This window comes from Mercenaria mercenaria, chromosome 11 (genome assembly GCF_021730395.1).
Source record: "Mercenaria mercenaria strain notata chromosome 11, MADL_Memer_1, whole genome shotgun sequence".
Classification (NCBI taxonomy): Eukaryota; Metazoa; Mollusca; class Bivalvia; order Venerida; family Veneridae; genus Mercenaria; species Mercenaria mercenaria.
This window is the reverse complement of record NC_069371.1, coordinates 10,579,303-10,605,385: the sequence shown is the minus strand read 5'-3', so window position 1 is coordinate 10,605,385 and position 26,083 is coordinate 10,579,303. Positions and strand designations below refer to the sequence as shown.

Sequence of the window (26,083 nt, the reverse complement as noted above, 5' to 3'; positions counted from 1 at the left end):
TTATCATACAAAATCTTTTTATTCAGGGGTATTGGGTGGGTAAGTGTAATAAAAAGTTAAAAACTACCATAATTTGTCTCGAGGGCAAAATATTTACATCGAGAAGTGTTTATCACAAGGGTTTTAACCATTTGTCTTTCCCAACTTTAGGAAGAAAATATTTCCATGAATGCTTTCAAAAATGGGGAGAAATTAGTTTTATTGTGAAGAGTGTTTAGTGTTTTATGCTGTGAGAGTTTTATATCTGTACCTTTTAAAATTGATGAGGCGCAGTAACTCTGCAGTGTTTAACATTTCAGAAGTTATGCACATTGGTTAAATGTTTTTTAGATTATTCTCCAAGTTAATAGCAAATGTAAATGATATTTCAGAACAAGCTGCAGGAAGATTTTGATACTGTTCAGACAATGTTAGAGGAGAAAGATAGAGAGATAGAATCATTGACGAAAGAACTTACTGATAGATCACCCACACAGACTGATGATCACACCCTTGTGGTATGGTTTTTTTTACGCACATACAAACTCATGTTTAATACAGACCTCCTGGTTTTAAATGGCCCATGAGTATTGAAAACTGTAGGATAAAAAGTAGATTCAAATAGATACTGTTTAATTTTCGGGAACGCTTCTACTAGACTTTTTACTTACATTTGATTGTTTCAGGCAGAATGGGTTTGGGGGTGGGATGGGTTAGCCGTCATTTTGTAAAGAAGTTTGTTCACAGATGTCTTTAGTACTAATGCTGTTTATTTGTGTTCTATAGATAAAACATGAGGTAGAGATAGCCAGACTGAAGAAAGATTTGAGAGAGAAAGACAATGTTGTTGAAGAGAAGTTAGAAGAACTGGCGGAAATGACAGATAAAGTAGAACTACTTGAAACAGTAAGTTTTCAGTTTGCTGAAAATTCTAGTACATATTATGGATGTAGATTTCTGCAATGGACTTTTTTTCTGGAACTTTTTATCTTTATTCAGTTGCTCTCAGTTCATCTTACTTTACCTTAGAATAGATATTTGGAGATGCACTGATTACATAATAGTATTTCACTGTTCTTGTTTTCAACATCTAACCTTGGAAATACATGTTAAAAGTTTTCATCTGTAGAAAAATATGTCTTTTCTCCACTTACATTTATTCCATAAAAGAAGACTTTAGATGAACATACAAATGGTCTTAAGATTTTGATTAAGCCAATTTTAGAATTTTTAGCAGATCTATCGTGTTGAGGAATCAGAGTGATAGTGTTCAGAGTACCTGAGATAAAGAAGCATTTAGAACAGTTTTTATCTAACTTCTCAATGTGAGCATCTGTTAAGGAACTCTATCATTTGATGTGCATTGACAAAATGTTTACACTTCCTCTACTGTAAATTATGAAAGCATTTTATAACTCAAAAATGAAGATTTGTCAAAATCTGTGTGTAGATGTTACAGCAAATTTAGATAAGGATTGCTTAGTCTTCAAAATCCAGTGAGAAGATATTTTGTATTTTATTACCTTCTAGGAAGAGACTCCACAATCCAGTGGCTTAGAACTTTCGGTTGGTAGCCCAGTGATCCAAAGTTTAATTCCTTTTGTGGTTATGTTTTGTTTTGGGGCAGATTTATAAACCCTGTATATTTATATAATAATCATGTAAATTGTTCATAAATGTTGAAAATCCCATATAATACAAAAATTAACATTCTTTGTTCTTTTCAAGGTTTTCAGATAATTTACATGTGTAAATGTAATTTGTAAAATTTATAGACTAACACATCAAGAACCTGCCCGAAACAGCTTAACTGATTGATACTGACAGAAAAGTTGCAAAATGAAATTGCTTTTAACAGTTAGGGAAAGCAAAAATCAATTTGTCTTAATTTGTAAAATGGAATTATGATTATTTTGTTTATCAAAGTAAGAAAAGCAATTGGCATATTGCAACTTGAAAATATCAGTCAGTCCATGAAAACCACTTCTACATTGTACTAACATTATATATATTTGTTAAAGCTAACATCACAAGCTTAAATGCGCTAAATTTTACAGAGCCAAGATAATAGTTTAGGCCATTTTCAAACAAATAGCTTAAACAAGTAGACAGGATAAGGAATTTTGAATTCCAGAGTCACATTTTTTCTCGTTTGCTTTTCATTTTTACAACTATTAGCCTATAACAGCATCTGTCTGCTAGCTTAGTAAAGGCAAGTAGAATCACGTTGTATTATTTTATCTTCTTAAAGTAAAATGGCATAAAAATTAAATACCTTTATAGCTACATCAATTTAAAAAAAAAAAAAAAAAAAAAAAAAAGAAAAAAAAAAAATTGTTGTGGTACAGAAAAATAACTTAGTATCACGTACAGTTGCTGGCAGTATTATGTAAGTAGGCTTGTGACAAACTAGAATGTTCACTAAGGCTTACCTTTCAATTTTTTCCCAACACTTGCCTACAAACCTTATATAGCCAGCTTTGTACATGCACGTCTTACTTCACAGTGCTTCTTTTTTAGTGGATGCTAATTTTGTACTTGGCTTCTTTATATTGAGGTAATTATTCCATGTCAAAGATAAAGGGATATAAAACTCCCGCTGTCTGTCTGAACTTTGTTTCCTTGGTCTGTGATAGAATATCCATTTGCTTAGATAAAAAATTTACCATGTCAGGATGACATGCAGAAATACTTTAGTATGATCATTTTTGTCCAAGGTCACATCTCAGTCAATAAATGAGTCTTTGATTTCATGTCTGATCTGTAACTCAACCCTGTGCAGGATTTTCATGGAATACTTGTCAAAAGTTCATTTCGTCTCACAAAGTTTAGAACCTATTTACCAGTCACTTCAGCTCGAGGTCATAATCACAAAACAAGTTTGAATGTTTGGACCTTAGGTCTAGTGTCAATACCCTTCCTTCAGGATTTACATGAAACTTGGAGCAAATGTTCAAGTTAAAGTAGAAGTGTACAGAATTATGATATCCGTAGTTCAAGGTCATAAATTTACTCCAAAAGGACAGACCTTGAATTTTATGTCCTTTTCATATCTTCTTAACCTTTCAAAGGAATTTTAATGAAATATACTTCAGTCCTTTATCACATTAAAACAAGGATGAAGGATTTTACCTTACCAAGAGGATCATGTAAACCAATGCTGTAATTTTTTTGACCCAAGATCAGTGCCACAAGTTAAGGAAAAATGCTTGAGGCTTTCATGTCAGTGTAACATCTCCTTGAAAGCTTTGAAACGGAGTCAATGTGAACAGTCACAACGTTAATGGTACCTCTGTACTTAGAAACATATATGGCATATATCTTCTTCATAAGCACGCAAGGCTGCGCTATTAAACAAAAAATATTAGAGGAAGGATATCAATTCATCCAATTTACTTGCTATTTTATAATATGGCTGTACAGAACAGGCCAGATAGGAGAGCACTGCATTGATTTTGAAAGGATCTTGGTTTATTTGGTTTAATTGTGATTTTGCCTTCTAAGAAAATATTTGGTCTTGTTAAGTCTTTAAAATGATCTTATACTGTGCATGATTTCAATTTTCTTATTACATGTACATTTTCACTTCATGAAATAATTTCAGAGTTACTAGTAGTTTTAAATGACTTTGACTGATGTTTACTTTGTGTGTTTTTCAGCATATTTCCAAATACAAGGTACAGATCAAGGATTATGATGAACAAATTCTTGCCAAGGAACGAGAACTGAAGAATGTCAAGAAACAACTTGATGTTGCCATCAAGGATTCCACAGCAGCTTTAACAGCTGATGAGAAAGATAAAATGATTACAGAAAAAACTATTGAAATTGAACGATTGAATAAAGAGTTGGAAACTGCAGCTCTTGGTAGACCTCCTTCACCTCCCCTTTCACAGGATGAGAAATCTTTATTGATCAAGGAACAGAAAGAAGAAATAGAATCTTTGAAAGAACACATAAAGAAATTACTGGGAAGACCACCATCACCACCATTATCTGAAGACGAAAAGTCTGAAAAAATTGCAGAACTGAAGAAAGAGACTTTAAGACTGTCGACTCAGCTTGAAGCAGCTTCACTGGGGCGCCCACCAAGTCCTCCAGGTGAAGAAAGTAGTAAAGCTGATGTTATTTCAAGACTACGCACTGAGATAGAAAACTTAAAGCAACAGATTATGGACGCTAATCTTCCAGAAGATGAGAAGTTTTTGCTTATTCGAGATCTCCGACTAGAAAATGAGACATTGAAGAAGCAGATTGATGCTGCTTTAAAAATAAGACCGCCATCACCTCCTATGGATGATGATGAGAAGAGTGAGTGTATTTATGAGCAGAAGAAAGAAATTAAAAATCTTAAAAGTCAATTAGAGTCTGCTTTGAAAATCAGACCTCCATCACCTCCAAAATCTGAAGATGAAAAATCTCAGGTGATCCTAGAACAGGAAAAAGAAATTGCTAAGCTTCAAAAACAGATTAATACAGCACTATCTCCACCAGTGCTTAGTGAGGATGAGAAAGATAGAGTGATTAAATTGAAAGATACTGAAGTGGTTAGACTGAAAGCTGAACTTACTAAAGTCACTGAATTTATTGAAAATGGTGAAGAAAAACAGCTTGTCAAAGAAAAAATGCAGGAAGCTGAGCAGTTAAAGACAGAACTTGAAAAAGTAAAGCAAAAACTTGAAAGTGGAAGTTTAAGCTCTGTTGAATCAGTAATTATTGAAAAAGACAAAGAGATTAAGAAAAAGTCAGGAGAATTGGAAAGAGCTGAGGAAACCGTTAAGAAACTGGAAGAAGAGTTGGAATCAGCTAAAGAAGTAAGGGCTTATGAAGATGAGATTCAGCTTAAAGAAAAGGAAGATGAAATAGAAGAACTGCAGGCAGAATTAGAAACTTATAGAAGCAGAACTCAAAGTACTTTAGTTCAAAGTATTGATTTAGAAATGTCCCTGAATGGAGATGGTGAGTCAGTTGATTCTAAACATCTTGTCAAAAGTTTATCCTTCTATAAGGAACAGTATGAGGAGAAATGTTCTGAAACCAGGCAAATACAAGTCCAGCTAGACCTGGTAAAAGAACAGCTTGAAAAAGCAAGGAGTGATAAACTAGAAGATGCTCAAGAGGAAATAGAACTTTTCAAGGCTGAATTGGAAAAGAAAAATCAGAATGAGGTTAAGGCTCTCAAAATTGAAAAAGAAAATGTCACAAAGGAGAAAGAAGAGCTGAAAAAAGAATTATCTGTAGTGAAAGAAAGGCTTAGTCAGAATGCAGATGAAAGGTTGAAATCAGTTGAAACTGAACTTCAGTTGACAAAAGATGAGCTTGCCAGAGAAAGATTGGATAGTGTTCAGGCAATAAACGATCTTGAGAAATTGAGAGAAAGGAAGGAAAAAGAAAGGCGTGGTAGCTTGAAAACAATACAGGAACTTGAGCAGGATTTAGAGGAAAAAATAAGTAAAGAGAAAGAACTGAATACTCAAATAAGACAGTTGAATGAAGAATTGACTATCATTAAGAAACAATATGGAATTGAAGATAAGGGTTTTGCTGGTGAATCAAATAGAACCAGTCCAAAGTCAGGAGAATTGAAATCTCAGGGATCATTTGAGCTTGGTACTGATGTTGAGACACTGCAGCAACAAGTTCTGCAATATAAACAACAAGCAGATAAAGCTAGAGACATTTTAGCAGAAAAACAAAAATACCAATCTCAGGTTGTGAAGTTAGAAATTCAACAGGAACAGTTACAGAAGAAAATGAAGAAAGAAGTGGGCGAGTTGGAAGAACAGGTAAAGTCTTATGCCAAGCAGCCTGATTATGATGTCTGGGCGCAACTTCATGCCACACAGGAGAAATTGGAGAAAACAACAGAACAGTTAACAAATACAAGTCAGCGTTTAAATGAAACTGATTCCAATCTTCACCGTGTGAGTACTGAACTGGCTTCAAGAGAAGCAGACTTGCGGGATTTACAACAGGAACTGTGGAAGACATCTGGTCAGTTGTCAGTAACGAGTGGGAAGCTACAGGAAACTGAGGAGAAACTGAGACAGATTATGGGTCAAGTGACAGAACGAGAAGAACAGATACACCAGCTGCAGGGTGAACTTCAATATACACAACATGAAGTAGAAAAGGTGAGAACATTTATTGCATACATAAATCAGGCATATATATGGCAGTACTTCATGATAGTAGTCAAATAATAATAAGCATAAACTCAGTTATATGTCAATTTCTGTCTGTTTATGAAATATTTTTATAGATATTTTGCAGAACACACCAAGAAAAATAGATACTTGAAATGAAATCTGAACATTTGAATTTAAAACCAAAAAAAATCAACAAGAAATTGCGCCATTTATCTTTTGTCAGCTGAGCATAAAAATTGGTTTCATCCTTGTATAGCATGTATAGTTTTTTGCGCCCACCTGAGCGAGGCTTCGGAAATTTGTCGGTTTGTCTGTTTTAAACCAATTCATGAAATAAAAAAAATAAAAAAATTGGTCCGATAAAAATGGGGCAAAAGTATAAAAGTCGGTCTGAAGTCTCAATAACGACCACCTGCCCAACAGGAAATTGTTGATAGCACCCTCAGATAATCAATCAACGTGTCAAACATTCCGATTGATACCTCAGTAATCTGTCTGTAGTTCTCACGTGTTGCTACAGTGCTCCCGTGGCACATCCTTTAATGTTTGCAGCCAGGCGACTACAATGTCTTAAACAATTTTGACTGGACCCTAATGCATTTGACTGGTTTTTATTAGACTATTACCCGACTTTAAGATAAAATGTTTTAATAACTTCGACCTATCGAAAATAGCCTCATTGTAGGAATTGAATACTCTTCAAAAGGAGGTAAATTTTTATATGGGTCATACCTTAAGAGAGAAAATAACCAGTCTGGTGACAGCAGGTATAATATACATTACCTTGAGCGTCTATAGAACTAGCAAAAGTACATAGAAAAAATCAGTTTATATAGCAAGATGTTCCCACCAAAAACAGAAAAATTATACTTTGCATGAAATACAATATACTGATAAAATTATCTGTGAAAGGGATAATACAAAAATATCTCTATACTGTATAAAATGACATATGTTTCAAAAGTGCCAAACAATAAAATAACTGTATGAGAGCTAATTGAACTGCCCTTCTTTTATCTGCTAATTCATACAAGATGATAAAAAGGATAAAAGCAAGAAATGCATGCTCTTTTCACTATAAAGATTCTAATATAGGTAGAAAAGTGCCAGGTGATTGAACATGAATTTAAACTGTTTTGATAAACTCAAAGTAACCTAATGATTATTTAAGAAATGGTATCAGGTATAGACTAGTTAGTAACGGTTTCTGAAAATAAGGATATCTTTTACATGGGGCCTCCGTGGCCGAGTGGTTAAGGTCACTGACTTCAAATGACTTGTCCCTCATCAATGTGGGTTCGAGCCTCACTCTGGGCATTGAATTCTTCATGTGAGGAAGCCATCCAGCTGGCTTACGGAAGATCGGTGGTTCTACCCAGGTGCCCGCTTGTGATGAAATAATGCCACCTGGGGTCTTCCTCCACCTTTAAAGCTGGAAAGTCACCATATGACCTATCATGTGTCGGTGCAACATTAAATGAAAAAAATAAATAAATAAAAAAAAAAACTTTTACATATGTATAATATGGTGGGTGGGGTAGCGCAGATGTGACGTGTAGTAGCACGTGATTTCCTTTGGAACCGATCAAGTTTTCAACATTTCCGAAGCCCTGTATCCTAGTACTTTGTACTCGAGGTGAGCTGTTGTGATCGCTCACCGTCCGGCATCAGTCTGTCCACACATTCCTTTAAACAACATCTCTTCTGAAACCATTTGGTGGAAGTTGATGAAACTTGACCCAGATGTTCCTTGGGTGGTCCTCTTCCATAGTTGTTCAAATGGTTCTGCCTAGTTGCACATGGGGACTGCCAGGGATAAAAATAGAAAAATCTTTAAATGACATCTCCTCTTAAACCGCTGTTCTGATTTTGAAATAATGTCACACAAATGGCTCTTGTGTAATCCTCTACCAAGTTTGTTCAAATTATTCCAATTCGTCATAAAATATGGCCGCCAGGAGAGTGGTCACTTTTCCTAGTATATAAAAAAGGTCTTGTATGAAACTGCTAGTCCAATTTTGATATATATTCACATTAATGATACTTGTGTGATCACCGTTGCTTGGCAGTTATTTCTGTTGACTACTTTCCAAGAATCTCTATATAATTATATGTCTGACATCCTTTTGAATGGAAGAATGTAACAGTTTACTTTCTTGTGTACCCATTATCTGCAAGGATTGTCAGCTTAGTACAGCAGAAGTTAGTATAAAATAGAAAAAGTGGAAACTCCACAGGTCGCTCAACATGACAAAAATGAAAATGTTGCAGGCTCGGTTTGATTGTAAGACAGACATATACATTTGACAGTTTTACCCTTCATTAAGTCTCTGTTACCTATATAATTAGGCTGCTGTGAAGTCCAAGGAAGTGCCAGACATCAAACCAGGGGAAGTTGAAAAACTCCGTAAACAACTGAAGGCTTCACAAACAGAACTTGAAGCTGTAAAGAAGAGCCTTAATGAAGCTGTAGAGATGAGTGAACAGCAGCTACAGATGGTGGAAAACAAGGACCAGGAATACATGAAACTCAAACTAGATATACAACAAACACTAGCAGACAAGGAGAAAACTATCCGAGAACAGAGAAATAAACTTAAAGGTATGTGCCACATTTGAGTATTTGGTTATTACATGTTTGTTCTGCGTTTATACTTTCCAGTTTGCTTAAAGTTTCTGCTACATTTGTAAAATTTGGTTTATTTCAGACTTGTGTTCTTTGTGTGATTAAGATTCCTTTTCCTTAGGCTTTGTGAATATTGCATTGTATCTTGTTAAACTGTTGATGAAATGTAAAAGCGTGTTCCAAGTTAAAATCCATTGTTGAAATCCGTAAGGTTTGATGATGTGTGTAAATTGCAGATTTGAGATTGAGTTGTGTTTGTCCATTTAAGTTTCATATGCATTTAATCAAGCTTCAAGACATGTAAGCTCAAACTAAACTCATGAAAGTGAGAGGTAAGAAATTTTCGTTTTTAAGGTGATAGTTTTGACACAACTTTGACTTTGTACTTAACATACAAAAGTTAACATAAGGGCAAGTGAAGAGAATTTGTAATATTTTCTTGGATACAGTTAAGAGAATTTGTTAGATACATGTACTGTTATATTTTGTTACAGAAAAGGAACAAGAAGTGAGCAAGGTGAAGCAGGAGGTGAAAGAGAAGGAGAAAGAGATAGCTAAAGTGAGACAGGACGTTCCTGATGACAGTGCTCTGTCCACTATAGCGAGTCTGAGGTCACAGATACAGGTATGTTGTACAAGTGTGTATTATAGACTTGCGGTTGGTTGATTTTAATTGGTAACTATGGTAACACAGTTTGTCATTTTAGATTTTCTTTTGCTTTAGGTGTTTGTAAGTAGGATATTAATATAACAGCTTTCCTGAATTTCTTCAACATATTTTCTTAACTGTAGAGGTTTTGCTTTTTAATATCAATTTTTGGTGAAAGGCTTAATTAGTATGTGGAGTGTTTGTGTGAAACTTGGCAGAAGGGTTTTGAAAGTTTTGATTAAAATATGAAAAGGAAAAAGATCTTGTTGAAAGTTTCAAAACCTTTCTTCCATAAGTATGCTTCTCTAATACATGTACCAGTATTCAGTGAGTGTTAATACACATAAGGCTTTAAAAACATAACACTTAAAAATTTCATCCGCATTCACAGAGTCAGGAAGAGGTGATATTGAACCTAGAGTCTGACCTTAGGGAATCTCAGACTGCAGTTGAAGAACGTGAGAAGGATATTGATAATATACATAAGACACACAAAGAGTCAAAGGATAATGAGGCAGATACTATCCAGGCCATGCATAATCAGATTGCTGATCTACAAAGAGAACTGGAAGAGCTTAGGTCAGCAACCAAGTCCCAGGGTCAAATGTCGAGGTCACTAGATGACATGGACAGGGAGCAAAGTCCATATGATCAAAATGGGCATCCAGTTTCTGGGGCTGATGGTAGTTCCAGAGATCGTCAAGCAAATGAGACTGTCAGAGGGCAGGGTAGGGGGAGGTCACCAGACCAGTCTTTGACCCAAGGTGGACAAACATTTGCAGTAGATGACCAAGAGGACTCTGGTCACCAGTCTTTTGACCAACAGAGCAGAGGTCCACAATTCAGTCCAGAAGGCCAGAGTTTGTCACCAAGGCAACTTCGACCTTACGCTGTGCAAGAGATAGCTGAAGAAATGCAGAGAAACGAAGCTAGTCAGGTGCACAGCACTTTAACTGGTAGTTCCAGAGGAAGTTCAAGACATACGAGCCCACATACTGTAGGTACTCAAGATGCTGTTATGAAAGCTTACAGCCCACCAACTAGAGATAGTCCTCAAACACAGTCCAGCATTAAAAGTGATCACATCCAGGGTCAAAGTTCATCGGTTAGAAGTTCACCAGTTGAAGCACAGTATGAGCAGAGAGTAGAAGGACAGAGATCCCCTGGTAGAAAATCTTCAGAACAGCTTGATCAGAGAGGTGAAGGTTCAAGGTCATCACTTATAAGGTCACCAACAGAAAGTAAAAGGTCATCCAGTAGTAGTTCGCCAAGGTCAGGCCTTGTTGACCAGAGAAGTGAGGACCGGGGTTCAAAAGCATCTAAGAGAAGTCCAACCTTTTATGGGGATGGGGAAGGGTCTGACAGAAGAGACAAACAAGGAGTTCCTGCTGAGAGGCAAGCAGTGGGAGCTTCTTTTACAATTGATGAAAAAAGACAGGTGTATCAAACTGGACCACAGTCTGGTTTTAGTGAGAATGAACGCTATGTTGGTGAAGATGGTCAGTTGTATGACAGAGATGGAAATATTAGACCTCGGTATAGTCAAGGCACAGAAGGTCGAGCAGGTCAAGGCCATAGCAGGAGAGTTCAAACTGCCCAGTCAGAAGGTGAAAGAGCCCAATATCAAAGACAACAGCCTAGTGAAGGTCAGGAGTCACCTTATGTGAGGTCACAGAGTGGCCAAGATGTAAGTGCAGATCAAGGTGAGGGTGTATCCACAGAGGCTGACAGGTATATTCAACAGTTAAGGAGAGAACTTCTGATTACTAAAACAGCATTGATGCAGATCCAGAGAGGTGAGAGACTTGATGAAGATGAAGTAACATCTGCTGACCTTGCAGCCATAGAAATAGAAGCAAGGTCAGATAGAGGTCAAGGTGACACAGGATTTTCTGCACAACTTGATAGCCTTAGAGGAGGTGAGAGATATGGTACAATACCAAGTGAAGAAAGCTTGAATAGATTGAAAAGAAAATTAGAAAGGGCAGAGGAAGAAATTGAGCTATTTAGGTCCTCATCAGATCTCTCAGCACGAGATTTTGTGCAGGCAAGTTTGATTTGACTTTGAAGTCCTAATAGATAGGGTTGTTTAACTGGTTTTCTGGTCAGTGGTTGCACTAAAGGTGTGAATTTAACTATAATTGCTCTAATTGAAGATATTGTTTTAACTGATTAGCTTTAAATTAGCAAATATTGGTGAATTGCTTTAGTCAAAAATTAAAATGTAAATTCATTGAGAACAAAATCATCAAATACATAATTACTGTCACAAACAGTTTTGCTGTTATTTGTTAAATGATTTCATATTACTGCTTCATTTTTTAGTTTCAAGATTAATTTGTTCAAATATTTCGTAAACAGAAGGTGATGAACCTTAAGGATGAATTATCCAGTGAACATCAGAGACATATAGAGGAGATGACTAAACGTGCACACCAGGACACAGAGACACAGCTTGCCACGATGCGTATTAAGTACACTGATGAGATCGAGCATATGAAACAGAGACACGGTAGAGAACTAGAGGAGAAGTTGCGGGACCAGAAGCACAAAATGGAACGTAAACATAAGAGTGAGACTAACAAACTTATCCTTAAACACCAAGAGGAGGTTGGAGCACTCAAGTTGCATGCTGGAGTAGACCTCGGTAAGTATCATTGTAAGGGCTTTCATTAAAGTAAAAGGATTGTTAAAATTTAGAGTTTATTGGAACAACTTTTAACTCATCTGAACCGAAGATTCAGGATGAACTAGTGTGATGGTGATGTTTCCAGGGTGTCTGTTGTCCATTGTCCTGTGCTAGCTTTTTAGTTTAAATATTTTTTTATCGCGAATCACATGATGAGTCTTCACCAGATGTAGTCAGATGCACACATGCATGGTCCTCAGCCTCTCGGTTTTGTTACAATGGTTCCTCTTCACACCTTAAAGGGCCTTCAGAGCTGAAAATAGATAAACTTTGGAACAACTTCTCATGAACTAGTTTATGGATTTTTATCAAACTTGGCCTGTAGCATCATTGTATAGTCCTCTATCAAGTTTGTCCAGAGGTTCTGCTTGGCTCCTTCTTAAGGGTCAACAGGGCTTACCGTATTTACCCTAAGTCTTGGGACAGCATAAAATAATTATTTTTTTCACTGTCCCAAGACTTATTTCCCGAAAAATAATTATTTTGAAAAGTGTCCCAAAAATATAGACACAATTGTCGGTCATCGGGTAACATCCCCCACCCACCCGTGTTGAAAGCGAAAAAATAAACGTTTAACGATTATCGGTAATTATTCTGTTGATAAACAAAGTAATTGGCCTTGTTTTCATCATCAATTAACACCCCCTCAAAGAGCTAAAAGTGTGTCGGTATCATGACATTAGAAGTGGAGATCAAAGCGGTATAGTTTCCCCGAGATTTTCATGGCATTACGTCGTGTTTTCGCGCCAAGTTGTACATCACTGTTTGATCGTACCGCCTCGGTTCTTTAAAGAGCTGAGAAGTAGATCTAGTGTTGTGAAAATCAATGAAAAAAGCTTCTTTTTAATTTGTGAAAGTGAATGTGCAATATCCCGTATAAACTGACAGGTTTATAGCGGATATCTATAATAATAAACTATAATAGCGGATATCTTACCTCTGTGACCTATTTGCCCTCAAGGAAATTTCAAAACGGTTTGAGAAGAATATCTTATTATAAAGTGTCATGTCAAAAATACATGTACATGCACAAAGATTCATTCAAAACTTATTAAAAAAACGCAACAACATCATTGTTTTTTTTGTTGTTTTTTTAAACCGCGTCCCGATTCTCTATTTACGTTCACGAGGTCACGTAACAGAAATCTGTTTGCCAAAATCGTTTTACTTCATATTTTTAAATTGCTGCCGCTTTTTCAATATTTAAGATTTTTCTATTCTGTTTTTTTGCACTTTCTGGTCAAAAGTCTGAATTTTATGCCTATAGTTTGCATCATTTATTTACTTTTAGAAAGAAATAAGTATTTAGGATCGCGCTGTTTGAAATTTTGCAAGTAATTTTATGAAAATTCGACCGTTTTTATAAAATTTTGCCTACATTTCTGTCGATACCTTTTTAAAATCGTTATAGAATTCAAATTATATTACTTCTCAATCTATGTTGAAAATCTGAAGCGATAAAATCAAAAAATGAATGTGTGACGCGCGTTTTTTGTATACGTGTCAATAAACAGAAGTAACGGCGTTGTAAGTTAGACATTACGATAGGTCGCACGTGCTCGTGGAATGGAAAATTACCGGCATGGCGTTTTGATAGCTGTACGATTCGCGGGTAAATTCCAGTCAGCGGTAAATAAAAATAACTAACTAACGGAAAACGGACTTCCTGGCTGCAGTAAAAAAAGATACAACACTTAACTGGTATGGTAAAAAAACACTTTACTGTCAAAAGAATATCAAGTAAAAACATGACACGAAAATGTTAAAAAAATAGTATTTGGTTCTTATAATTATTTGACATTTTGATCGATACAACACCATACAATGTATAATAACGGTATTTGACTTACATCTTGAATCAGTAACAACCATAGTCCCAACACTTAGGGACGAAAAATATGCTGAGAAAATACATGTCCGAAAAATTAGGGACAAGAAAAATAATTATTTTTCCAGATTTTAAGGGTGTCCCAAGATTTAGGGTGTCCCAAGACTTAGGTAAAATACGGTAATACAAAAAAAGACTTTAAGCAACTTCATGTTATGAACCACTTGATGTATCTTCTCCACATTTGTAGTATCCTTGCATAGTCTTCTCTAAATTTTGTTCAAATTGTTCTACTTGGCCCCTTTTAGGGTTAAAAATCTAAATGCCTATAAACTACCTACAGATGAACTGTTTGTTGGATCAAGAGAAAACTTGACATGTTGCAGTTGTGTATGGTTTTCTTTCAAGTTTGCTTAAATGGTTCTGCTTGGCCCCTTTATGTGCCTTCAGATCTCAAACAGAAAAAAAAGACTTTAAATGTTTTATCTCGTACACATCTTGATAGATCTTCACCAAACTTGGTCTGTAGCATACTTGTATAGACCTTTCTCACAATTGTTCAGGTGGTTCTGCCTGGCTGCTTTTAGCGGAAGTAAAGTATATAGAAAAAGCTTTAAGTAACAAACTGCTTAATAAACGTTCACCGAACTTGATCCAGAGCAAAGTTCATGGTGGTCATCAGAAGAGTGACTTAGGCCCATTTGGGCCTCTTGTTTGACATAGTTGTGAATGTATATAGTTAATGAAATTACTCTTTTTTTAAAAAAAACAACAACATTTTAATCTGTTTTTGTCACATATTTCCTGTAGCCTTAAAACCTGATTTACAGACTGTTCTATTTTATTGACAAGCTTTATACATCTTGCCTTTCAAAGGAATATTAATAATATAAAAAAAGTCAGGGGATATTTAAGTTATGATTTATATTTAACATTAATTAAAGAAATTGTTTTTGTAGATATTTATATATTAGGGTAGTTTAAACTTTTGAGACCTTATGCTTTACTGTTTTATATGATTGTATAGATGATACATCAGTGTATGATCGTCAGCAGAGACAGAGACAAGAAGGGGTAGGAGCAGATCAGGGCATGATGAACGGTCACGGTGCAGAGCCTATGTCAGGGAAACTTCAGGTAATACAGTGGAATACATACATTCAAGAATACAACTGTTATATAGAGGATATTTGTTTGTTTCAGTGTAAGATTGAAATATCTTTCACTCATGAACACCAGATGCAAATATTTTCACAAGTGGTATAGCCAGAAGTTAAAATGTAAGATTTAGTGTTGTGAAAGATATGTTAATCTTACATGTAAAACAAACAAATTTTCTTTTTAGTTAATGTTTTGACCCATTTTATAGTTTCAGTAAAAAATATATTTATGTTTTTCATTTTGAAAATACTGGATATATTTCACTCTAATATTTCAATAATTCCCTGAAAAGCATGTAATACACTTTTATTCCAAAAGAGAACAGCATTTAGTTACACGTGACCTAGACAGCATTCTGAAAATTGTTTCTCATATCTTTTAAATGATTATTTGTGCATGCACAGACATAGAAATTAGAATGAGATTTATTTTCTGAGTATTTTTATATTCAGGGTATTCTGCAAAGGTTACACAGTGAAGGGGTTCAGGTGCTCACCATCTCCGAACTGGAGCTCCTGAATCGTAGCCAGTCCCAGTCTGTCCCTCGTGATGCGGACGTCGAGTCAATGAAAGCGGGTTGGGAGAATGAACGTCAGACCATGCTGTCCACCATACAGTCACTGAAAGATCTCCTTTCTCAGACACATAAACTTAGGGGCCTTGATAAGGTGAGATATTGTTTCTGCTGTTTTACATTTCTGTAGGCAAAATAGCATTGCTTACCTGACAGAAAGTGGATGGAAGATGAAAAGAGGCTATTACAGTGTATATTTTTACCGTGCTGACATATAATCACAATATAATTGATATAACACTTCACATATATAATAAATAAACAGAAACAGTGAACTGTCAGATATATAAACATTGCATGCTAGGAACTTCTCTTGATATGTCCAGCTTGTGAGCATGATACTTTTCTAGTCATTGTGAAATATGTAGGACTGAATTTCAGAGATATTCAGTAGAAAATTAAATCATATATTAAGTTTTTGACCACTTGGATTCAGTCAGTCTTGAACTGTTCATGTATCACTACTTTCCTGAATTAAGATGACAAAAAATTAAAACTGTACAGGAACTGTTTTTTTCTCTGGAGACTTGTGATTTATAGACAAAAAAAGCACATGATTTTTGTTGAGAAGGAAGACAGATCACAACAAAATATGAAATACTTTCACTTACATCTATGCACTGTAGCAACATAATTGTTATATTAAACTATAACGTTACGCGAATGAGATTGCATACAGAAATTGCTTGTAATGCTTGTGTTGTTTTTAAGTCTTTGTAACATCCAATAGTAATTCGTTTATCAAGAAATAACAAAGTAACTTGACTTGACTTACAGGCATGTAAATAATTTCAGTCTAAATACACCAAGTCGGCATTATTTTTTGCATGAAAATATGTAGCAACATTTATATATTTCACTGTGTATTATTCACTGACACAGGATGATGATGACGATGATGATATGGTATGTATATTATACATGACCTGGTGGTTTTTTTGTAACACTGTTGTATTCTGTCTTATGTCAGTAATTAAACAAAGTGACTTTGCAGTGGACTGAAATTGTTGTTTTTGATTTGTGCTAATTAATAAGTCATGTCTGAAATGTTTGTTGTTATTGTTGTTGATGTGGGAAAAAAATATAAAATTTTAGATAACTAGAATGCATTTTAATAATTTTGAAGTTATATGCTTGATGTAGTTTGCTTGTTATGGTGTCAAGTGTTGTTTATATTTTTATGGCTTAGAGGTTTTATTGAATGCTTGTTTTTTACAATTTTCTTTTAACTTATCTTAATTAAGAGATTAGAGTGAGTTGGTAGTATAGGTGGATAGTCTATCATCCATCACCCACAGTTTTACTTAAACATTTCTCAAACAGTTGTTCAGAAAATCTGTACTATCCTGGCATAGATCTGACTCAAGTCTGTTTTACTGCATTGATGAGCCATAAGAGTTTATGGCAGAAAATTCTTCAGACAACTTCACCAAACCTGGTCTGTAGATGAACTTTTCTCAAGTTTTGTAAAATGATTCCATTTGACCAATTAGGGTTAGCTAAGGCTAAAAACAGAAAACTCTTTGACATGCTTTCATCAACAGCTTGATTGTTGTTCATCAAACTTTATAGGATGCATTCTTTCATTAAACTTTCTCAAATTGTTAAAATGGTTTTGCTTGACTGTCACTAGAATGTTAAAAAAAAGCCTTTAAATGACTTTTTTTATTATGAACTGCAATAGATTTTCATCAGACTTAGTCCATAGCATTGCAGAATTTTGGTTTAATGTGTATGCTTGACTGCCTTTAGTGGTTACCATAGCTTAAAGGACTGCTTAAATAGATGTTCACAAGTTTGTTTAAAGGTAAAAAGGTCAAGTCCTGACTTGGTGAGTGACTTAGGCCCATTAGTGGCCTCATGTTTACATAGTTCTTCAAAATCCTTTGCTATTTTTTTGTATAAAAGCATTATCATTTAGTATTTTTGTCTGTAGCTTTCCAGGTTTCATTATGCATGATTGGAGACTTTTATAGTGTATCCAGCATGTCTGTTTTGAATTTTTTTTTGAAAACATGTATTACTATATGTATCTTTTAAAGCAGTTTAATATAACTAAAAACCTAAGGATTGACATAGATGAAATAACTCTTTTAATTGTGAGATATGGATAGCCCAGTTTCAATGTTTTTTTGTAGGGTTATAATAAAGTATACTGTTGCATGTTGACCCTACAGTCATATATTCCTTTGCTATGCATTCTATGTATGTACAAAAAATAGTCACTTGAGGGTGACTGTTTATTCTGAAATCTCTGATTTTACTTCATTTGTAAGGACAGTTCACCCACTTGCCCTGGTATCTTCATCTACAGCCAAACTTGTTGTTCTTTCTACTTCGTTCTCTCTCTCTTTGTACTCGAAGGACTGCCTTCAAGCCCAAAACAGTCATTGCTAATCTCCATCCACATCATAATGCAAAGTCAATAACTCTGCCACCAATATTTCATGAAATATCCCCCTTTTATACATACAATTTCATGTTAAAATTTTTAGGCTCTTTCCTTTACATCGTAATACTTGGTGCATTTGCTTCAGACTTAAAATTGTTGTACTACAATGTCATGGTCATTCTCAGCATATGTAACAGAGCCTGGAACTTGGGACACCAACGCTACATAATTATGCCACATTTGACTCAGAATTTTAAGTAAAATTTGTGTCTGCCTTCATTTTTACTCTGAATTACATTGTGGGCAAGATCCATAACTTCTGCAGTGTAAATACTGAATTTGAATTACCAGTTACATATTGCAGAAAACCATGAATAATTTTGATACAATGTCTTTATATATATACATACTCTTTGTGATGCATATGTTTATAGATGCAAAATCATTTACATAAAAACTGTTGAAAAAATATCTTTTTAATCTTTTCCCTAGTTAAGCCCCTTCACACTATCCAGCATGAAAATAGTTAAGCATGTGTATCCTCTGGTAACTTCTGTTTGTCAAGCTTTAACCAAGCTGGATTTATATGTTGGCAATATATACTTGGATCCATTCAATATTCCCTGAAACTCATTCATGCATGCTGTATACAATACAACAGACACCAATAACGTATTAATAGTAAGTTTACTTAAACAATGTGAAATTTGAATGATTTTGATCCAGTAAAAATTGTATACATGTATTTAATGATTTTAAGAAGTATAGTTATTGATAGACAGAAAGTTATGTTTTAATCTATGGTAACCAGCAGGAAAGATAAAATTGCCAACATGAACCAAAATGATTTATTTGTCCGAAAAAATCCTAAAATAGTTATGAAAATAACTGCATGATTTTGATGTGTTCCTCTGCATACTTCTTGTACCCTCAGTTCTAACTGGTGAAAATTTTCCTTTTATATTGATGAAATAATTTTTCATCCAATGAAATTATCTGTTACAGAACTTGGAAGGCTCTGATTGGAGGGCTGAGTTGCTGCGTGCTATTGGTTACGTATTCACCAAGGAACGAGAAACACTATTGGCTGAACTGAGGTCTCATGTCCTGTCTCATCCATCTACCAATATGGATGAAACCCAGAGACTGGAACAGAAGATCAGGACAATGGTAAGTTCTTTTGTCAATCTTTTACGAGAAAGGCTGGATTGTTGGGCATCAGTATGACCATAACCGGTGAAATAGAGATAAGCAGTGTGGTTGTAAGCCAGCAGTTGTTTTCTCATTGACCTTCAATATAACATTATGTCATATGCAGCCATCTATGAATTGGAACATTTATATTTAAACTTATTTTTTCAAGAACTTCGGATTCAGTAGTTCCATCAAAACATATGAATGTGGTACTTTAAAGTATTTTTTTAAGATTTTTGGATTTGTTTACATTACTGTGCAGAATGGACTAATCCTTACCTTATTTCCAAAATGTACATTTATCTTACTCCCAGTATGTTCTGTGTACTTTCTTGAGCTTGTGGTTTTTAGCTCGACTATTCATAGAATAGTGAGCTATTGCACTCGCCCATGCGTCGGCGTCCGCGTCCGCGTCCCGATTTTGGTTAAGGTTTTGTATGTAAGCTGGTATCTCAGTAACCACTTGTGGGAATGGATTGAAACTTCACACACTTATTCACTGTGACAAACTGACTTACATTGCACAGGTTCCATAACTCTATTTTGCTTTTTTACAAAATTATGCCCCTTTTTCGACTTAGAAATTTTTGGTTAAGGTTTTGTATGTAAGCTGGTAACTCAGTAACCACTTGTGGGAATGGATTGAAACTTCACACACTTATTCACTGTGATGAACTGATCTACATTGCACAGGTTCCATAACTCTATTTTGCTTTTTTACAAAATTATGCCCCTTTTTCGACTTAGAAATTTTTGGTTAAGGTTTTGTATGTAAGCTGGTATCTCAGTACTTACTAATGGGAATGGATTGAAACTTCACATACTTGTTCACTATCATGATCTGACATGCACTAAGCAAGTCCCATAACTCTACTCTCTTTTTTTCAAAATTATGCCCCTTTTTCGACTTAGCAGTTTTTGGTTAAATTTTTGTATGTAATCTGATATCTCAGTATCCACTAATTAGAATGGATTGAAACTTCACACACTTGTTCACTGTCATGATCTAACATGCACTGTGAAGGTCCCATAACTCTACTTGGCATTTTTACAAAATTATGCCCCTTTGACTTAGCAGTTTTTTGTGAAGTTTTTGTATGTAAGCTGGTATCTCAGTATCCACAAATTGGAAAGGATTGAAACTTCACACACTTGTTCACTGTCATGATATGACATGCAGTACAGAGGTTCAATACCTCTACTTTGCATTTTACAAAATTATGCCCCTTTTTCAACTTTTGTATTCATTCAATTGACAAGGCTGTTGAATAGTCGAGCGTTGCTGTCCTCCGACAGCTCTTGTTTGTCTAGAGGTACATAATTATCTTTATTTAGATAAAACATAGAAAAAAACCTTTAACACTATGGTCCATTAAAAGGTAATTAAAACCCTAATATTTGAGGAACTATTTGGTTCTCTTTATAGGAGTCTCACCACCATGCTGCCCTTGACCAGATTTTCAGTGCTGACAGACAGTCCATGTTGGCAGAGCTTCGAGATTTACGTGCACATGCTACAATATCTCGCATGCATCACCAGGAAGAGAGAGACCGTCTGGCCGACAAAGTCACCAACACAGAAGATGTAGCCCTGAAGAAAGAAAGACAGTTAAAACGTGAAGGTAAATATTTAAGTTGTATGGTTTTATTGCTTGAAAGACTGATTTGTATGAAGTATGCTTATAATAGGTAAGATAAGATTCAGCATGGTTGTTACATAACTGCTTGGCTTTAGTCAAATTGAAAAAGGTTTTAAGGAAGTTGTGATAGGGATTTTTCAGTTTTAAGGGAACAAATCTGATCTTTGAAAAACTGGATGTTTCTTGTACAGCCCATACTTTTTTTTCTTCGCACAATTTGCGGTTTTATTTCAATTATGTAGAAATACATATCATAATAGTGTGCTCCTGAAGTCCATAAGGTCAAGGGGATTATATCTTAGATATGCTAAAGACACCTGTAGCATATATAAGTGTAAAAATGATTTTGGCATTTCCATGCTTTGACAGAAACATGTATTGCCCATTCATCATTTGCCGCTATCATGTGAACAGGGCCTGATCCTTTGCCATCATCGTGTGAACAGAGCCTGATAAAAACTTTGTAAGCTGACTATTATTGCCATGAATATATATCTGAAAGTTCTCCAGAATTATAGATTAAAAATGTTGTACTAAGCATGATAATTTGTTTTAAGACTCGGATGAAACTGACTCGGAATATGCAGGTAAGACGATGCAGCGTGGTTCTTTCCCTCTCAAATATCTTCATATTCTGTGTTCATGTCTTAACATTTACCTACAATTACAATGTAAAATAGAGTTTCATATAATACAAAATTGTATACTTGTTCTGTATAACATATTGAGACATATAAAAACATATTTTCAGTGTTTTTTACACTGATTCGGGAATGGGGCTGGGGCCTTTGCATTTGGGAAAAACGCATCATAAAAACATATAAACTGAGAATTGTTGAAGAAAATGGTATTTTTATATGCAAAGATACTTTAGGAAGAAATTAGTTGAGTTGTGGCTTAAGTTAACATATATAACCATGTTTTTTTCAAATGTCAAATGTTCAGGTTTCATAGCCGCAGTCATGGCTGAAATATTTTTAAAGAAAAGTATGAAATCAAGTTTTTGTGGGATTTTTTTTCTAATATTGGAAATATAAGCTGTAAAATTGTGATAATTACACTTTTTGTTCATTTGGACTGGAGACAATGCACCCGAATCGGCCCAGAAAAAACACTGATTTTAAGACAGTTAATTGTTGTTATTTACATGTTAACATTTAGATTGATATATATTCTGTGAATTTTTGTACTTTTTGTCATCAACTTTGTTTCTTAACTTCATGTTTCTTACTTTTTCATACCTTCATTGATTGTGTGTCAGAAAACATTGCTTTACATACACTTTGCATAAGAACTACACTAAATTTTGAAAGCTTTTAAAAGAAAATACATGAAAAATGTTGAGAAAAATTTATAGAGACAGTTGTTCAGAAAGCTAGAAGAAATAAGAATAGCTGAATTTTAGTTATAAAAGTCATGATGTTAGTATGTTAAAAAAAGTTTTAGAATGTTGTAAAATAAAAGATCGTCTTAAACTTCTAGATTTGCCTCAAGAGCCAGAACCTGTTGATTTTATATCAGCCGGAGGTAAGCCGAGTGCACAAATTGAAATTCCATAAGGGGTGTTAACTCTTCCCATAGTATAGTGATGTGTTAAAAGGGAGTTACCCTTGCATTAAGGAAAAATGGTAGTGTGATGTGTTATATATTGCACACTCTAGTTCACATAACATCTAGGACAGCAAAAATATACTAGAAACACTTTGGTAAGAGAATGGTGTGAACTCATCCAGTAAGGAAATTATTTTGAGTAATTTGGTAAGGAAATTGTATGAAGTAATCCAGCAGGAATGTGATTCTTCCTCTCTTCAACTGATTTCTTCTTTTTGGGGAAAAAATGAAATTAAAATTGTCAGATTCAATGAGATACATGTAAAAATAGTAATTTTGTTGAAAGATGAAGGGGGTATCCTCTGTTTAATTTTTTGGGGGGCATTGAACAGTCACAACACTGTCAAGTGAGGAAGTTAAGTCATACAGTTATGAAATCATGTTGAGTAATCCAGTAGTGTAATCTGGTAAGGAAATTACACTGACAAGATATGAAAAAGCAACAAACTTATGCCTGAATATATTTTTTACTATAAAAAGTATCACCTTGAAATGTTCAACACATACACATCTCAGTACTCTGTACCCATTGTGTTCAAATTTAATCAGCAAAACAGACTGTAAAATTAACACAATGTGTATAGGGTATTGAGATGTGTATGTGTTGAACATTTCAAGATGATGCTTTTTCTAGTAAAAAATATATTCAGGCATATGTTTGTTGCATTTTCCTATCTCGTCAGTGTATGTGGAGAAATCCAGTGGTGTAATCTGGTAAGGAAATTATATGGAGTAATTCAGAATGAAACTTTTTAATGCAGGTTTAGATGATCCATTGTCAGTATTAAGAAAGGGTATGATATACTTATTTTCATGATAAAAATCATAGAAATTGTAGATTTTTTTATACAATAACAAGTGTCTAGAGTTTAGAATATTGTTTGTGAAATCAGTGGTGAGTTAATGCTTGTTGGTATTGTCAGTTATAGATTTTAGTAGCCAGTATTTGAAATATTATGAGCCCTCTGTAAATTTGTCATGTGACCTTTTTCTAGGAAGGAAAAAATTGTCATATGACCTTTCCCTTGATAGGACATACTGATTTCTGCGTAACATTTTTTTTTTATCTCAACATAGGATCTTGATCTACAAAATTAAAATTCTTTAAAAGTTAAGAGGGATAAAAATTTAGTAGCAGATGTTATGAAATCCCACATGCCATGCATTCAAGTGTCTGAACTGTCTAATGAAATTTCTTGTGAACCCAGGAGTGACCTAACAAGCTTAAATTGAACCAACATTGTCAGCTTTTTAGAGAAAGCACAGAACTAACCTAGAGAGTGCGCGTACAGTCGATTTGAGAAGTGAATGTAACAGTTGAACATTTGAGACCATATGTCTGAAGTTATTTCTCCTCCATCTCAGACTCATGTTGGTCACTTAGCAACCAGAGTGGACATTAGAAACAGCATTGATGATTTGACTGATTCTATTTCTGTTGCCGGACTGTAAGAACAATGGCCTTGGCTTCACTGACTGCTGTTGCTTTACTAAAATTAAAACAAAAAAAATATAATTGAGTGATGATAATTTTAGTATAAACTAATTGGTATGAAATGGCATAGATAGACTTGCACAGTGGAAGGCTTAGTTTTATGTATTATAATGGTAAATAGTGCTATTTATTGAGGTAAATAGAGGTATTATGTTTGTGTGTGGTTCAGGGCATATATGTTTTTTATCATGATTCTATTTTGCGTTATATGAATTAGGAGGCCTGGCTTGTCCATTTCAAACCTAACTGTTTCTCTCACAGATTTTGATGATTTTTAAGTTGTCACAGATAATACCCATACAGATCACATTGATGTGCTGGAACTCACTCCCTCTTGTGATTAACATATTGATACATTTAAACTATAAAACCTTTGTGAAGCAGCCAGTTGTGGGAAACAGTTAAAATGGCTGCTTAAGAAAGGTAACCACTTAACACAGGTATTGTTTCCTTCCATCCTCCTTTTATTTTATTGTTATATATGTATTCTTTTGTATAAACTTTATGAATTTCAAAGAAGAGGATCTGACATGACATTGTGTGGATTGTGTTAAAATGACTTATTTTAGTGTTGAGGAACTTTAACAATCCAGTCCCCATATTTCTGTGTCTGTTTGCTTGACAAGCATTTCTGTTTCACATTGACCAGGAAAAGACAGCCATTAAAACTTTCCTCATTCGGATATGGTATTTACTTAGCATAATCCACCAACTTAATATTTTATATTTATATTTTAATATTTTTATACATTTATAATATACACTTTTCTCCTTTTTTACATGTATATGTCATTTTATTCATTTATTAAACTTATTTATTATGCTTTTGGATAGTCAAGTGATGTATTTCTCCAAAAGCTCTTGCTTTAAAAAAAAGAATGGTTTATGAGGGGATGGGGAACTCACATTTACCAGAAAGTTTACCTCTTATTAAAGGTGACTGTTTTCAAAGTTTTCATAAGAAATACAATAGTTCCTAAATTTTTCTATCATCAAAATTTCTTGCAGCTCACAATTTAAAGTGATTTATCTCCTTTTTAACACGTCATATTTGCACAAAATACACATCAACAATGATTTAATTTACTTTTAACAGAAATTTGAAATTGAAAAAAAAGTTTTTACTTAGTTAATTTCCCTTTTGTGAGGAATTGTTATTTTGTTTACTGTCACACACAGATTATTGTCTGATAAAATAAAGTTTTGAAAATAACAGAATGACTTTATTTACATATTTAAGGTAAGAATACACGCTGCTTAGGTGATTGTTTGTAAGTAGCTTTTAGAGATTTGATAATATGTTTATAAATACTATTGATGTACATATATCAATCATCGGTCAGTCAAACAATGTTTGTTTAGATTATTGACAGTTTATGGCATTAATGTTTGATGATTATCGCAGACCTTTTTCATGCTTACTGGACTTAATAAACAATTTTCCAACCGTTGCGCGGCTTTGATATATAATCATCAGACCATTTGATGCAAAATCTTGGGATTGATAGTTTTGATTATTTTGTAATTTTAAGGTTGGCTGTACTATTTCTTGAAGAAAATTGCAAAAAGGCGATCTGTATCTATGTTGAATTTTCAAAAAGATGTGTATATGATAATCATGCAGTATTACTGTTTTAAAGATATTTGACATAAATTCAGAAGGGGAGTAGCTTAGTTGATATATAACTTCTATAATAATTCTGAAACACACTAAGAAACTTTCAGTGAAGAAATGAAAAATGGAAATACCTTAGCACTATATTTGAAAAGGTTCTCATGGAATTTTACCTAAAAAGAGAAGGATTATAGAGGAAGTTAAAAATAGACAAAAGTTTGAAGTAGGAATAAAGAGTTAATGAAGAACCAAAATGAAAGGACTGGAGATGGATGCATTTACTCAAGTTGTTCGAGATTTGACAGGTGGACATTTAATACTTGAAGATGATCTTCAACATCTTGTCTTTCAATATTACAGTAAAATCCGTTCTTTGTTTTTATGACTTTTATAAGTGTTGTGTGTTATAATTAAACATGTCAATCAGATCTTTTCATTTAAAACTGTGTATTACTTTTCATCTCACTATAGAGTTGTTATG

General features: G+C 34.3%; 1 protein-coding gene across 17 annotated transcripts in view; it reads left to right on the top strand.

Moving 5' to 3' along the window:
* Nucleotides 1–26,083, top strand: part of LOC123531196 (uncharacterized) — a 212,904-nt gene that overhangs the window by 162,023 nt on the left and 24,798 nt on the right. For 11 of the 17 annotated variants that reach the window (XM_053518559.1, XM_053518550.1, XM_053518556.1 and 8 more), the window contains 15 exons: nucleotides 372–497; nucleotides 766–885; nucleotides 1,510–1,545; nucleotides 3,639–6,113; nucleotides 8,478–8,730; nucleotides 9,249–9,379; nucleotides 9,795–11,450; nucleotides 11,765–12,050; nucleotides 14,948–15,057; nucleotides 15,534–15,749; nucleotides 16,538–16,561; nucleotides 19,053–19,217; nucleotides 20,668–20,863; nucleotides 21,439–21,468; nucleotides 22,364–22,408. In XM_053518559.1, the coding sequence (XP_053374534.1) occupies nucleotides 372–497; nucleotides 766–885; nucleotides 1,510–1,545; nucleotides 3,639–6,113; nucleotides 8,478–8,730; nucleotides 9,249–9,379; nucleotides 9,795–11,450; nucleotides 11,765–12,050; nucleotides 14,948–15,057; nucleotides 15,534–15,749; nucleotides 16,538–16,561; nucleotides 19,053–19,217; nucleotides 20,668–20,863; nucleotides 21,439–21,468; nucleotides 22,364–22,408 (5,869 nt within the window). The remainder of the gene's footprint in view (nucleotides 1–371; nucleotides 498–765; nucleotides 886–1,509; nucleotides 1,546–3,638; nucleotides 6,114–8,477; nucleotides 8,731–9,248; nucleotides 9,380–9,794; nucleotides 11,451–11,764; nucleotides 12,051–14,947; nucleotides 15,058–15,533; nucleotides 15,750–16,537; nucleotides 16,562–19,052; nucleotides 19,218–20,667; nucleotides 20,864–21,438; nucleotides 21,469–22,363; nucleotides 22,409–26,083) is intronic. The other 6 variants (XM_053518551.1, XM_053518560.1, XM_053518547.1 and 3 more) reach the window with 6 other exon arrangements.